General features: G+C 46.8%; 1 protein-coding gene across 1 annotated transcript; it reads left to right on the top strand.

Annotated features, from left to right (window-relative positions):
• Positions 1-4557: 4557 nt before the first annotated feature.
• nop9 (NOP9 nucleolar protein) lies at positions 4558-10982 on the top strand (the record flags this gene model as incomplete). The annotated part of the gene is made up of 12 exons (XM_080546954.1): positions 4558-4564; positions 5140-5382; positions 5786-6022; positions 6258-6482; positions 6790-6897; positions 7081-7222; positions 7964-8156; positions 8448-8588; positions 8937-9062; positions 9450-9662; positions 10104-10209; positions 10554-10982. The coding sequence occupies 12 exons, from the start codon at positions 4558-4560 to the stop codon at positions 10706-10708; spliced, it is 1896 nt and encodes a 631-aa protein (XP_080403080.1). The 3' UTR covers positions 10709-10982.
• Between the last annotated feature and the right edge of the window lie 313 nt (positions 10983-11295).

The raw sequence follows: 11295 nt of genomic DNA, 5'->3' as shown, positions 1-11295 counted from the left end.
TCTGGTTGACTGAGTAACAAGTGAAAAAGAATGATGTAACGTTAATGTTACAGCTAGTAAACATGGAGTAACCACATTAAGTATGCCCTTATGGTAGTATGTATGTATACAGAACATGACTCAAATCTATCCTAAGATGTAACGCTAACTAACTAAGTTTGTTTAATGTCCCAGGGGGGATTTGATTTCACAGTACTATACACAGGCCAACAATACATGTAATATATCGTCATATAACACAGGACAAGACTCTAAATACAATATAAGTGGTGAGCACAGAGACTGCCCTGATATAATAACTATAGCCATCTCTTTTATCCACTTTTTTATCGTGATCTCGCTGTTTTTTTATATACCGTATATGGCTGGCTCAGTGTTGTTGTCTGTCCTTTATGTTGTGTTGTTATGTGTTGTTTTTAGTGGAGTGGCGTGGCAGAATGAATTTCCCCACGGGGATAAATAAAGTATCATTGAATTGAATTGAATTGATACATACTGTAACATAACTAGCCTCAGCCCATCAATTATGTAATTCTATACAAATATAAATGATGGTGACTGACAGGGGGAGCTACCAGTGGTGTAGTCTAGTTTTTTCTAGTGGGTATACTGTGATTTTGCCCTCCCAGTCAGAGCGACACCTGTCCCGTAGCGACACCCCATACGCACCACCACACTCACTTATGCATACAGTATGCATCTACACCAGTGTTTGCTGCCTTGGGGGGGTGGCATGGACTGTACTTGTACATCAAGCTGCCTCACGCTACAGAAACAGGAGATAGGCTCCTGCCCCCTAAGGGCCGTTAGGCTCGAGAACCATCGGTTCTCAAGGCTACTTACGTGGTCTTGACTACATGTCCACTTTCTCACCTGGTTCTTGCTCTCTCTCTCTCTGGTGTGCCGACACCATCCTGCTCTCTCTCCTTCTCTCCCTCTCTATCCTCCTCTCTCCCTCTTTTGCTGTCACCCAAAAGGCAAATATAACAACCAGAGTATTTATAATTTAATAAGAGGTATACATTGAATTCATATAAAATCATAACATCATTCTAATTGAATATTGGGTTGCTGTGGGCAATAGAGTCAGATACTGTCTTTAATTACTCTCTCACCTGTAAGAAAATCGTATGTCCAACTACAAAAAACAGACATTTCCAATGAGTGAGGGTTTGTTCCAATGCTTCAATCCACTGTCCATGTACTGTAAATATGCCATTATGGTATTACCATAAAGCCCAATTCTAGCAGAATAAGAAAGATTGTATATCTACTTTAAGTAAAATAATAAAGTGCCTCCAGTTAGCTCTTTAGCTGGCATGTGTGCAGCAGACTAGCTCATCTAATCACCTCTGAGCTAGCTAGCTAGCTTGCTAGTTCTTTGACACTATTATTCACACCATGAAACTATAATCAGACACTTGAATGAATGAATGAATGAATTAATGAATGAATGAATGAATCGTCTTTATTGTCATTGCTACAGTACAGGTACCAAACAACGAAATTTAGGAGGGGTGGCTCCCCTGGTGTTAGGAAAGGGGAAAAAACACTTTTAAAAAAATCACAAGAAGGGAAGGAGCTGGTTTACATAAATAAAGGCTATGTACACTATCCACTATACTATACTGTACAGATAGACGACTAGGGTTGTCATATTGCACAATAGTGTTATTGCACATTTATTTAAAGTGTCGCAGTTTGCAGGCTTGAAATGTACATATTTGTGCCTCAGCACTACACCTGATTTTTTCAGTCCAGCTGGCTGGCGAAATGAGGGAGTGCTTCGCCAACCAATCAGGTAGCGGTATTGCCCTGCCTCCCCCTACCATCCTAGGTTTCGCAAATTCGCGGCCCGCCCACCCCAAGGCTCTGTAGGGGAAATACTGAGACTAGCATTCTGAACGACTGGTTATGTGATAACAAACATGTCAGAAAGTTCGAAGTAAGTGCTTCGTAACACAGGTCTACGGGGTGAATTTTATGAATGAAAGTGAAAGTTCTGTCACAAAACGCCGTTACGTATCCTCGCGCATTTTCTAGTGGGTATACGCAAATCCTTGGCCTTTCCTAGTGGGTATACGGCGTAGTCCTGCGTATCACGTAGACTACACCACTGGGAGCTACGTGTGCTGACCTCCCTCTGTGCCCAGAACCACCACAATTAGTTTGCTTCATTAAAGGGTGTGAATGTATATGTGTTCTCCAGTGCCTTTTGTCTGCTTTAAGGTAGTGGTAAGTTGAAGGTTGAAGGCAAAATTTTCCGGCGCGCTCCGTGCGCACATTATATTCTCCCTCTGGGCTAAGCCCCGGATCTCCTACGATCCTAAATCCGCCCCTGGGCAGGGCCTTAGGGGCCTTAGGGGCTGTGGCTCAGCCGGTAGAGCCGGCATCTAATGATCGCATAGTCGGCAGCTCGCAGCGGTTCGAATCCCCGTCGGGCCATTTGTAGAAGTGCCCCTGAATAAGGCACTGAACCCCTAATTGCTCCCGGGTCGCCTTCAATGCCTGTGACCCATTGCCTAGATGCCCCCATCTAGAGCATAAATGCATTTTGTTGTACTCTGCGCAATGACAAACTTTGAATCCTAACTGTCCATCTGATGACTGATGGATAGATGATTCCCTTACTAAGACAAAATGTATTTGTTGTAAGTCGCTCTGGATAAAGGCGTCTGTTAAAATGTCAACAATATAAATGTAATCTAACAAGTAAAGCTTAGAAAACGACACAGGCTTTTAAGATATGACTATTACTGGCCAGAAATACAATGTGTTCCTGTTAAGGAGACTTAGGTTCAGGAGTCAAAGACTGGTATGTGCAATATTGACACCTCTTTGTTAAACAATAACTTTGAGTTATTCGGGCCTCTCCCAGTGCTAATAGCGACTACTGGTCCATCTGTAGGTGTAGTAGGAACTACTGGTCCATATGTAGGTGTAGTAGGAACTACTGGTCCATATGTCGGTGTAGTAGGGAAAGCAGAGGGATGGTCTTTGCAGCACCCCCAGCTAACAGAGGCCATGGGAGGCTGCTATTTCAGGTATTGATATCATGCTGTCTATGGGATGCACCATCTCTGTAACTGAGAGAGAGAGAGAGAGAGAGAGAGAGAGAGAGAGAGAGAGAGAGAGAGAGAGAGAGAGAGAGGGGGGGGGGGGGGAAGGAATGCTCTCGACTGTGAGGAAACAGATTATAAAGAGCGAGGCAGCCAAATGACAGGCCCACTTCAGGATGGAGAAAGGAAAGCCGGTGATCCAAGACAGGATGGGAGTGGGCGAGCAAGGGTCTATGCTTGTTTAAGGCAGAACACAGGATTTGAAGGCAAAGACCTATCCTTGAAATATTGCCATTTTGTCGGAGGGAGTAGCCATTGTTATGAATAAGGTATTTGACATTCCAGACTAAATCAAATGACCCGTTAACCTGCAACTCCTGATTCACAGGACTATTGTAGCTGCTGATGACATCACCGATGCTGCTACGCCTTGTGAGTTGCCAGTGATATGATGAAATGTGTCTGCGTATGTGTGTGAGTCAAGTTAGACACAGTGTAATTACTAAGTGACTGATCCTCTTTTTGTTGTGTGTTTAAAAAAATAAATAATGTTTTACAAGGCTCATTCATAAACCTCTGATATTCTAAACTTGCTGCTGTGGTAAGTGATTCATTCAGTTGCCTTGGAGATACAACAAATAGGCAGATCTAAGAGCCCTCTGCTGGTTAGAGTGGTGAGGCATGACATTGAATTTGGGGTGTATCTCAATAGTCTAATGTGGTCTTCTCTTCTTGACTTATTTGTCTTGTCTTATTTGATCTGAACATGCTGATGTATGCCTACCTGCAAATCATGTTTAATTTCAGTCCAGTTCCTCCAGATGAAGGAAAGGTGATAAGAGGAGGAGGAACTGACTGACATGGGAGAAGGAAGCTCCTTTAGACTTTTGAGACTTGTCCCTTGCTGCGTGTCCCAGCCACACTGACGTCATCAAAACGCGACAACAACAGAGCAGCACCTCACATGTGAGTTTTTTCCCCTTGTGCTTTCGTGGGTTTTTGTGTTTTGACAGCTGATATAAAGTTCTTAGGCATTCAAAAGGCCTATGAGGTTATGATTTACCACTCGATCAAAAAAGAAAGAAATAAAGTTTCGTAGATAACGGACTAGCTTGCTAAGGAAAGCTATCTATCTATCTATCTATCTATCTATCTATCTATCTATCTATCTATCTATCTATCTATCTATCTATCTATCTATCTATCTATCTATCTATCTATCTATCTATCTATCTATCTGTCTGTCTGTCTGTTTGTCTGTCTGTCTGTCTGTCTATCTGTCTGTCTTAGTATCTAGCAGACGACTAGCTTGACTAACTGGCCTTTTAGTGATAGAATTGTCTCCTTCATTTGTCAAATAAAAAAACCTACGTTAGGCAGCTATCTATGTCCTTTAACAAACCATCTGCCTACTCTAACTATAGACAAAGTATCCCCCTTTCCTCTGACATTTCTTTTTCCTCTGACATTTTAACAGCCACTCGTTTCTTTTTTCAGTATGTCAAGTAAACCAGCAAAGTGACATTGACTCCCTGTCAGAGACAAACAACCCTTATCAAAGACACTAATAGTGTAAAGAAAAGAGATATGCTGGAGAGGATGGAGGGAAGGAATGGAGGAATGAAGAGGAAGTATCCTGAAGGAGAAGACAGAACAAGAGGAGGAGAAGGTGGAAGAGGAGGATACCATGGAAGAGGAGGAGAAGGAGGAAGAGGAGGATACAGAGGAAGAGGAGGAGGAGAAGGTGGAAGAGGAGGATACAGAGGAAGAGTGGAAGGAGGAGGAGGAGGAAGAGGGGGATACCGTGGAAGAGGGGGAGGAGAAGGAGGAAGAGGAGGAGGAGAAGGTGGAAGAGGGGGATACCGTGGAAGAGGGGGAGGAGAAGGAGGAAGAGGAGGAGGAGAAGGAGGAAGAGGGGGATACCGTGGAAGAGGGGGAGGAGAAGGAGGAAGAGGAGAAGGTGGAAGAGGGGGATATCGTGGAAGAGGGGGAGGAGAAGGAGGAAGAGGGGGATATCGTGGAAGAGGGGGAGGAGGAGAAGGTGAAAGAGGTGGAGAAAGAGATGGTGGAAGAGTTGAAGGACAAGGCAGAAGAGCAGAAGGAGGAGGAGAAGGCAGAAGAGCAGAGGGAGAAGGAGGAGACGGCAGAAAAGCAGAAGGAGAAGGTGGACGAGGAGGAAGAGGAGGAGGTGGACGAGGAGGAAGAGGAGGAGGTGGTGGTGAGGAAGGCGGTGTGAGGAAGCGTCTGGATGCTCTCAGTGTGGGCTACTTCCGCAGAGTGGGGGACAGGCTGAGTGAGGGATTCACTGAGGACGAGGAGAGAGGTGAGATGGAGAGAGAAAGCTGAAAGATCTTTGTATTGGGTGTGACTGGAAATGTATATGTGTGTCTACTGGGGCATAACTTGACCAGGGGAGGCTGGTGGAGGCAGAAATCGGAGGACGGACTCATTGTAATGGAATGGGGAGTGGTATCAACTAAGGTGAACTTCTACTTCATGCATTTACAACAAGCCCGTCCTCCGATTTCTACCTCTACCAGCCTCCCCTGGAGTTGATGTACAGCTGTGTCATGTGTCCATAAAAGGTGTTTTTACTTTTAGCTCTCCTGTTGTACGCTCCGTTTCACACCCTTGCCTCTGACAGGGCATACACGTTAACATGAACATGTCGAAACTCCGAACATCGCTCTTAATCCCTCTCTTCCTCTCTCTCTCCCCTCCTGTAGTTCTCTTTGTGGAGAATGTCCTGACCGAGGTGAAGGGGCAGGCCGCCCTGGTTGCCATGGACATCACCGGGAGCGTCACTCTGCAGCGGCTGCTCCCATTGGCCAGCCCCGGCCAGGTAGGCGAGGTGCTGGCCGAGCTCGGCGGAGAGTCGGGGGCGGAGCTCAAGGCCGTGTCATGTGACAAGTGTGGAGGTCACGTGGTGGAGAGCGCGCTCAGACAGATGCCCAGGTGGAAAGGTCAGTCTGGTGAACAGAACGGAGATGGCTTATGTCTTTGTTTGATTTGCGTCAGAATCATATCAGAATCAGCATCATATTCAGATGTGCACACACTCGGGGTGAAGGAGCTTGTGTTTTCAAACAGGATCAAAAGCAGCTCTGAGCCAAGGGAGGGATAATGAAGCACTGCTTCAGGCTGATTTCGGTCTCATATAAGATCGCCGTGACGACTGGTCCTGTCTCCGTCTCTTAGAACACAGCTCCCCGAAGGAGGACCAGCCGGCCACCACAGAAGGAGATGCAGAGACAGGAGAGGAGGATTGTGGGATGCTGGAGGCCCAGGTGCTGGCCCTGTCTCGCGTTGTGACGGAGAACTGTGCAGAGTTCGTCAAACACACACACGGCTCCCACGTGGCTCGCACGCTCGTACACGTGCTGGCGGGCTGCCTCGGTCCGGCCCGGTCTGAAACACAGCCAGGTACACACACACACACACACACACACACACACACACACACACACACACATACAGGTATACACACAGTTATACACATGTATTGATTGTAAGTCGCTTTGGAATAAGGCGTCTGCTAAATGCCAAAAATGTAAATGTACACACAGACCAGTGGGTGAACCTTGCTAAAGGAAAATCCATGCTTATTTTTGAGACTCTCACATGCACACACACATGCACACACACACACACACACACACACACACACACACACATACACGCGCACACACACAGTGTTGTAATGAGTCTTATTGATGCGACTTTGTTTTAGGTGTAAAGGACAGGAACGCCAAACCTCCACTGAAAGACTTCGAGGCGCCCACGTCGTTTTGGTGGGAGTTGAAAACCCTCTCTGCCTCGTTGATGGAAAATATCAGTGGTAAGACTGTTCTGTCTATCAAGCTAACAACACACCAGACCTCCGCCGAGCACACAAAGGGCTTCTAGACGGTTCCACATATGAATATGTTTTGGCAAACAAAGTCACAAGATGTCACCAACAACCACAACAACAGAAACATGACACACATCTCACACCCTCTCCTTGTCGGTCTCTCTCCAGTGTGTGTGACGGACGCCGTGGCCAGTGCGGTGTTCCAGACCGTGTTGACGGTTTGTCACAGGAAGAGGCCCAAACTGTGCAAGCAGCTTCTCAAAGGCGTCACGGAGTACCTGACGTCTCTCAGCTCGGCCCCTGGGATTAGGTCAGTCCTCCGAACCCTCTTCAGTGTGATTGTGTGTCAGGGGTTACACACACACACACACACACACACACACACGTCTCTCTGTCTATAATTTTGTCCAGTCCATCTTGTGTGGAATCATATCAGATTTGGCCTTTTTCTTTGTGTGTTGTTCCAATGCAAACAAAAGAAATAAACATGTGAATATCAAAGCATTTGGAATTGCAACACTTTTCTGGGAGAAACGGTGCAGGGGTGCCAATATTTTTGTCCATGACGTATGTATGTACTGTATTACTACAATGAACCGTTGTAGTACTTGTTTTTACTTGCTGTGGACGGTTGCGTCAACCAGTGAGTGTCTGGTCGTCGCCTTGGGCTGTGTCACACCTCCATGTCTGGTTGTGGTTGCCGTGGGAACTGTACAGCACGTCATTTATTTATACCTGACGTCATTGCGTAGAACATAATCATTATTAGTCACCTGAATTGCCCCTGTTGTATGAAATGTGCTAAACAAATAAACCTGCCTTGCCTTGCCTTAAGGCCAATGCACACGCGATTTTGTCGCACGACAACATTCGATTCTCAATTCACACCAATGAATGAATGAATGTGAATGACAAAATCGCACACCGTGTGCATTGGCCTTTAGTCACCTTGATGGGAAAGAAAGTTCGTGTTCATCTTGTGTTTTTGCTATCTCTCTATCTCTCTCTCTCTTCCTCTCTCTCTCCCTCTCTCTCTCTCTCTCTCTCTCAGTCCGCTCCTGGTCTTCCTGAAGGACCAGGCTTCCAGTCGCCTCCTCGAGACAGTCTTCCAGCTATCCCACAAGAACCTGCTTCAGGACCTATACAAGAACCACCTCAAGGGTCAGCTGGTCACCCTAGCCATCCATCCAATCGCCAATTTCCCAGTACAGAGACTAACGGCAGCCTCAACCAATTACAAAATGGTATGCCGATACGTTTAATGCCCGTCAATATTCTACACCCTTCTATACAGTAGCTCTTGCTGTTGAGTACTATTAGTCTTTACCTTCGGGTTATTGTTAATAAAATATAAAAATCTCACACAGAGAGTTCCGAATCCATGCTATAGCACAGGCTGCTCTGTTTCACCTTCATGGTATGTTGGTATTGATACAGTACATGTATAGAGAAACAGTATCTCTCTCTTCCACCCTCCCTCCCTCTCTCTCCCCTCCCTCTCTCGACCTCCCCCCCCCGGCCTTCTCCCTGTCTAGTTCCTGAAGGTGTTTGAAGAGCTGGCCGAGGGGCTGGAGGCCATCTTGGCAGCAGGTCACATGGGTGTGGTGGTCCAGCTGACGCAGAGCTGTGGCGAGAGCGGGGAGAAACAAGGAGAGATGATGCAGTGTCTCCTCAGAGTAGGTCCTGGCGTTCTCACGCACCCCGCTACGGCGCTACCCCTCAGCTGTCACAGCTGGCCAATCCCATTAAGTTCCATAGTCTGTGAATTCAATCGCCGTCTAGGTCGAGTGTATAACCCGTTCGTTTCTGCTTGTGTGTGAAACGTGGCATGTTGTAAACACAGAATTGAATTCTCCAAGCATTTTTATTGGGATATCTGTGTGAATAAAAGTGTGTTTTTGGTCAAGCGTAACAGCACCGTAAGTGTGTCATATAGTTTATGGTTACCATGACAGTTCCTCACCAGCTGTGTGTGTGTGTGTGTGTGTGTGTGTGTGTGTGTGTGTGCGGTCCTCCTCCGCCAGGCCTTCCACTGTGCTGAGCCTGCCTCCCGACACACCGCCTGCCTCCCGCTCCTCCTTTCCCTGCTCACATACGAGGTGTACTACCAGACCGAGACACCAGAGGGCGACACAAGTACAAGTACTGAGGTAAGAGGCCGATCTCCCCATGTTGTACTGTTGTATTTCTTTTTTTTGGGTGGGGAGGGGGCAGCATGCCAACTGATCATAGAAAATACTATATATACAATTACATGGTTATATTATATTATATATTGTGTTATGGAACTCAGTTTCTAGAAACTCCATTCCTTGCGTCCCCTCCTCCGTCCTCCACTCGCTTCTTACTCAAAAACAAAATGGAGGGGAAGATCTAGGTTCCTTTAAATATTCTCCTCCAGTGCTTTTGGAGAAGGACGTGAGTGGAGGACAGAGGAGAGGATGTGAGGAATCAAGTGTCTAACCATTGAGAAAAGGCCAGTGTCACTGTGTCACAACAGGCTGACTAATGTGCGATCCTGTGCGCCTGCTCTCTAGCGCCCCCTGTCCTCCATCTGCTATCACGGCTCCGTTCTGGTCCAGTCGCTGGCTAAATTCAAGGACCGCTCCCTGCTCATGAACAGCCTTCGCTCCCAGACCCCGGCTGACCTCTTGACCCTGGGAACTGACCAATCAGGCAGTCATGTGCTGCAGGCCCTGATTACACTGTCCAGTGACAAGGGCAGGGGCAAGATACTGAGAAGACTTGAGGTACTGCCTGTTTGAATTCTCCTAAAATAACCGATCTGGCATGACTTGATTGGTGAAAGCAATGCAGTGGAAAGCTTGCCTTAAGCCACCCCATCACATTAGATCAGTGGTTAGTTACCTCGAGGTAGAAAGGGCTGATGCATTTTTATGAGTGTGGGAGAGATGATTAACCCTAATAGAATACCCTGCAATACCAGTCACATTCTCTCTCTCTCTCTCTCTCTCTCTCTCTCTCTCTCTCTCTCTCTCTCTCTCTCTCTCTCCTCTCTCTCTCTCTGTCTCTCTCTCTCTCTCTCTCTCTCTGTCTCTCTCTCTCTCTGTCCCTCTCTGTCTCTCTCTCTCTCTCTCTCTCTGTGCAATCCCCATATCTCATCCCTCCTCATCCCCCTGTCCTTTCCACTCCTCTTCCCACTCCCCCCCCCCCCCCCCCCCACCCCCCAGGGCCAGTACGTCCCGCTGGCCTGTTCCAAGTATGGCAGCCGTGTGCTGGAGGCCGTGTGGAACAGCGCCTCTGTCAGTCACAGGCAGAGTATTGCACAGGAGTTGGGTAAGCTGATGAATCTGACACTGAGGTTTCTGCTTGATGCCAAGTCTGTGAAATACAGCAGCAGAGATAGTTGCTGGGTTACTGTAGCTGCGTGTGGAGGGTTGACCTTTCTAGCCATTGTACCTGAATTAAATGTCTCAACGTTGTTTTGTGTGTTGTTGTTGTTGTTGTTGTTGGAAGGCAAGCAATCAATTCCTCTTCTGCTCTTTTGTCACATCTCTCTCAATCTTTCTCTCTCTGTCTCTCTCTCTCTGTCTCTCTCTCTCTCTCTCTCTCTCTCTCTCTCTCTCTCTCTCTCTCTCTCTCTCTCTCTCCCTCTCTCTCTCTCCTTCCCTCTCTCACAGTACCTTGTGAGACACAGCTGAGGTCAGACCAGTTTGCGCGCCACGTTTGGTCGAACTTTGCCCTCACCCACTTTGTGAAGTGGCGGGCCCAGTGGCTGGAAGTGCAGACCGGCCAATCAAAGAAGAGGAAACTTTTCAGTGACATTCTCGAGTAACAAGAACCATTATGTGCAAGTCTCTGATTTTTCCAATGTGATTTTTCTATGTAATCAACAAAAAAAAGAAGTGTTAAAAAAAACGCTTCATTCTTCATTTGTGTTTGTGATGATGCGAATATTGTGACAAACTTCCCACATAAAGATCCAGATGTTGCAGAAGATGTATGGATTCCTTAAGACCATGTTTTATTTAGAACGGTTCAGCCCTTTGAAGTGACATTTTAGTATGCTATGAACTCGTGGATATCTTTATGGCCTGCTGTGAATTGATAAAGCCTTCTTTGTCTTACATTATTCATGACATGAATGACTCCCTTAATTTCCTGCATCTGGAAGGTGGAGGTTGGGAGAATATTTTCTCCTATCTCATTTACCATGCAGCAGACGGCCTGTTGAACTGAAGTGTAGCCGAGGCGTCTGTCAAGACTGCTTCATCGCCACCGGAGGGTCCGCTTTGTTCAAGGGAGATTTCGGGCCGGTTTCTCAGACGAGGCTTAAGCCTAAAAAGCATCCTCTATGGAGATGTCCTGTCGCAAGTGTCAGCCTCGTCTGTGAGACCGGCCCCGGAATCTCCCTTGAACAAA

This window comes from Nansenia antarctica, assembly GCF_963989245.1.
Source record: "Nansenia antarctica genome assembly, chromosome: 16".
In the NCBI taxonomy this organism is placed as follows: Eukaryota; Metazoa; Chordata; class Actinopteri; order Argentiniformes; family Microstomatidae; genus Nansenia; species Nansenia antarctica.
Note: the sequence above shows the minus strand (reverse complement) of the source record. Positions and strands in the feature narration are given on the sequence as shown.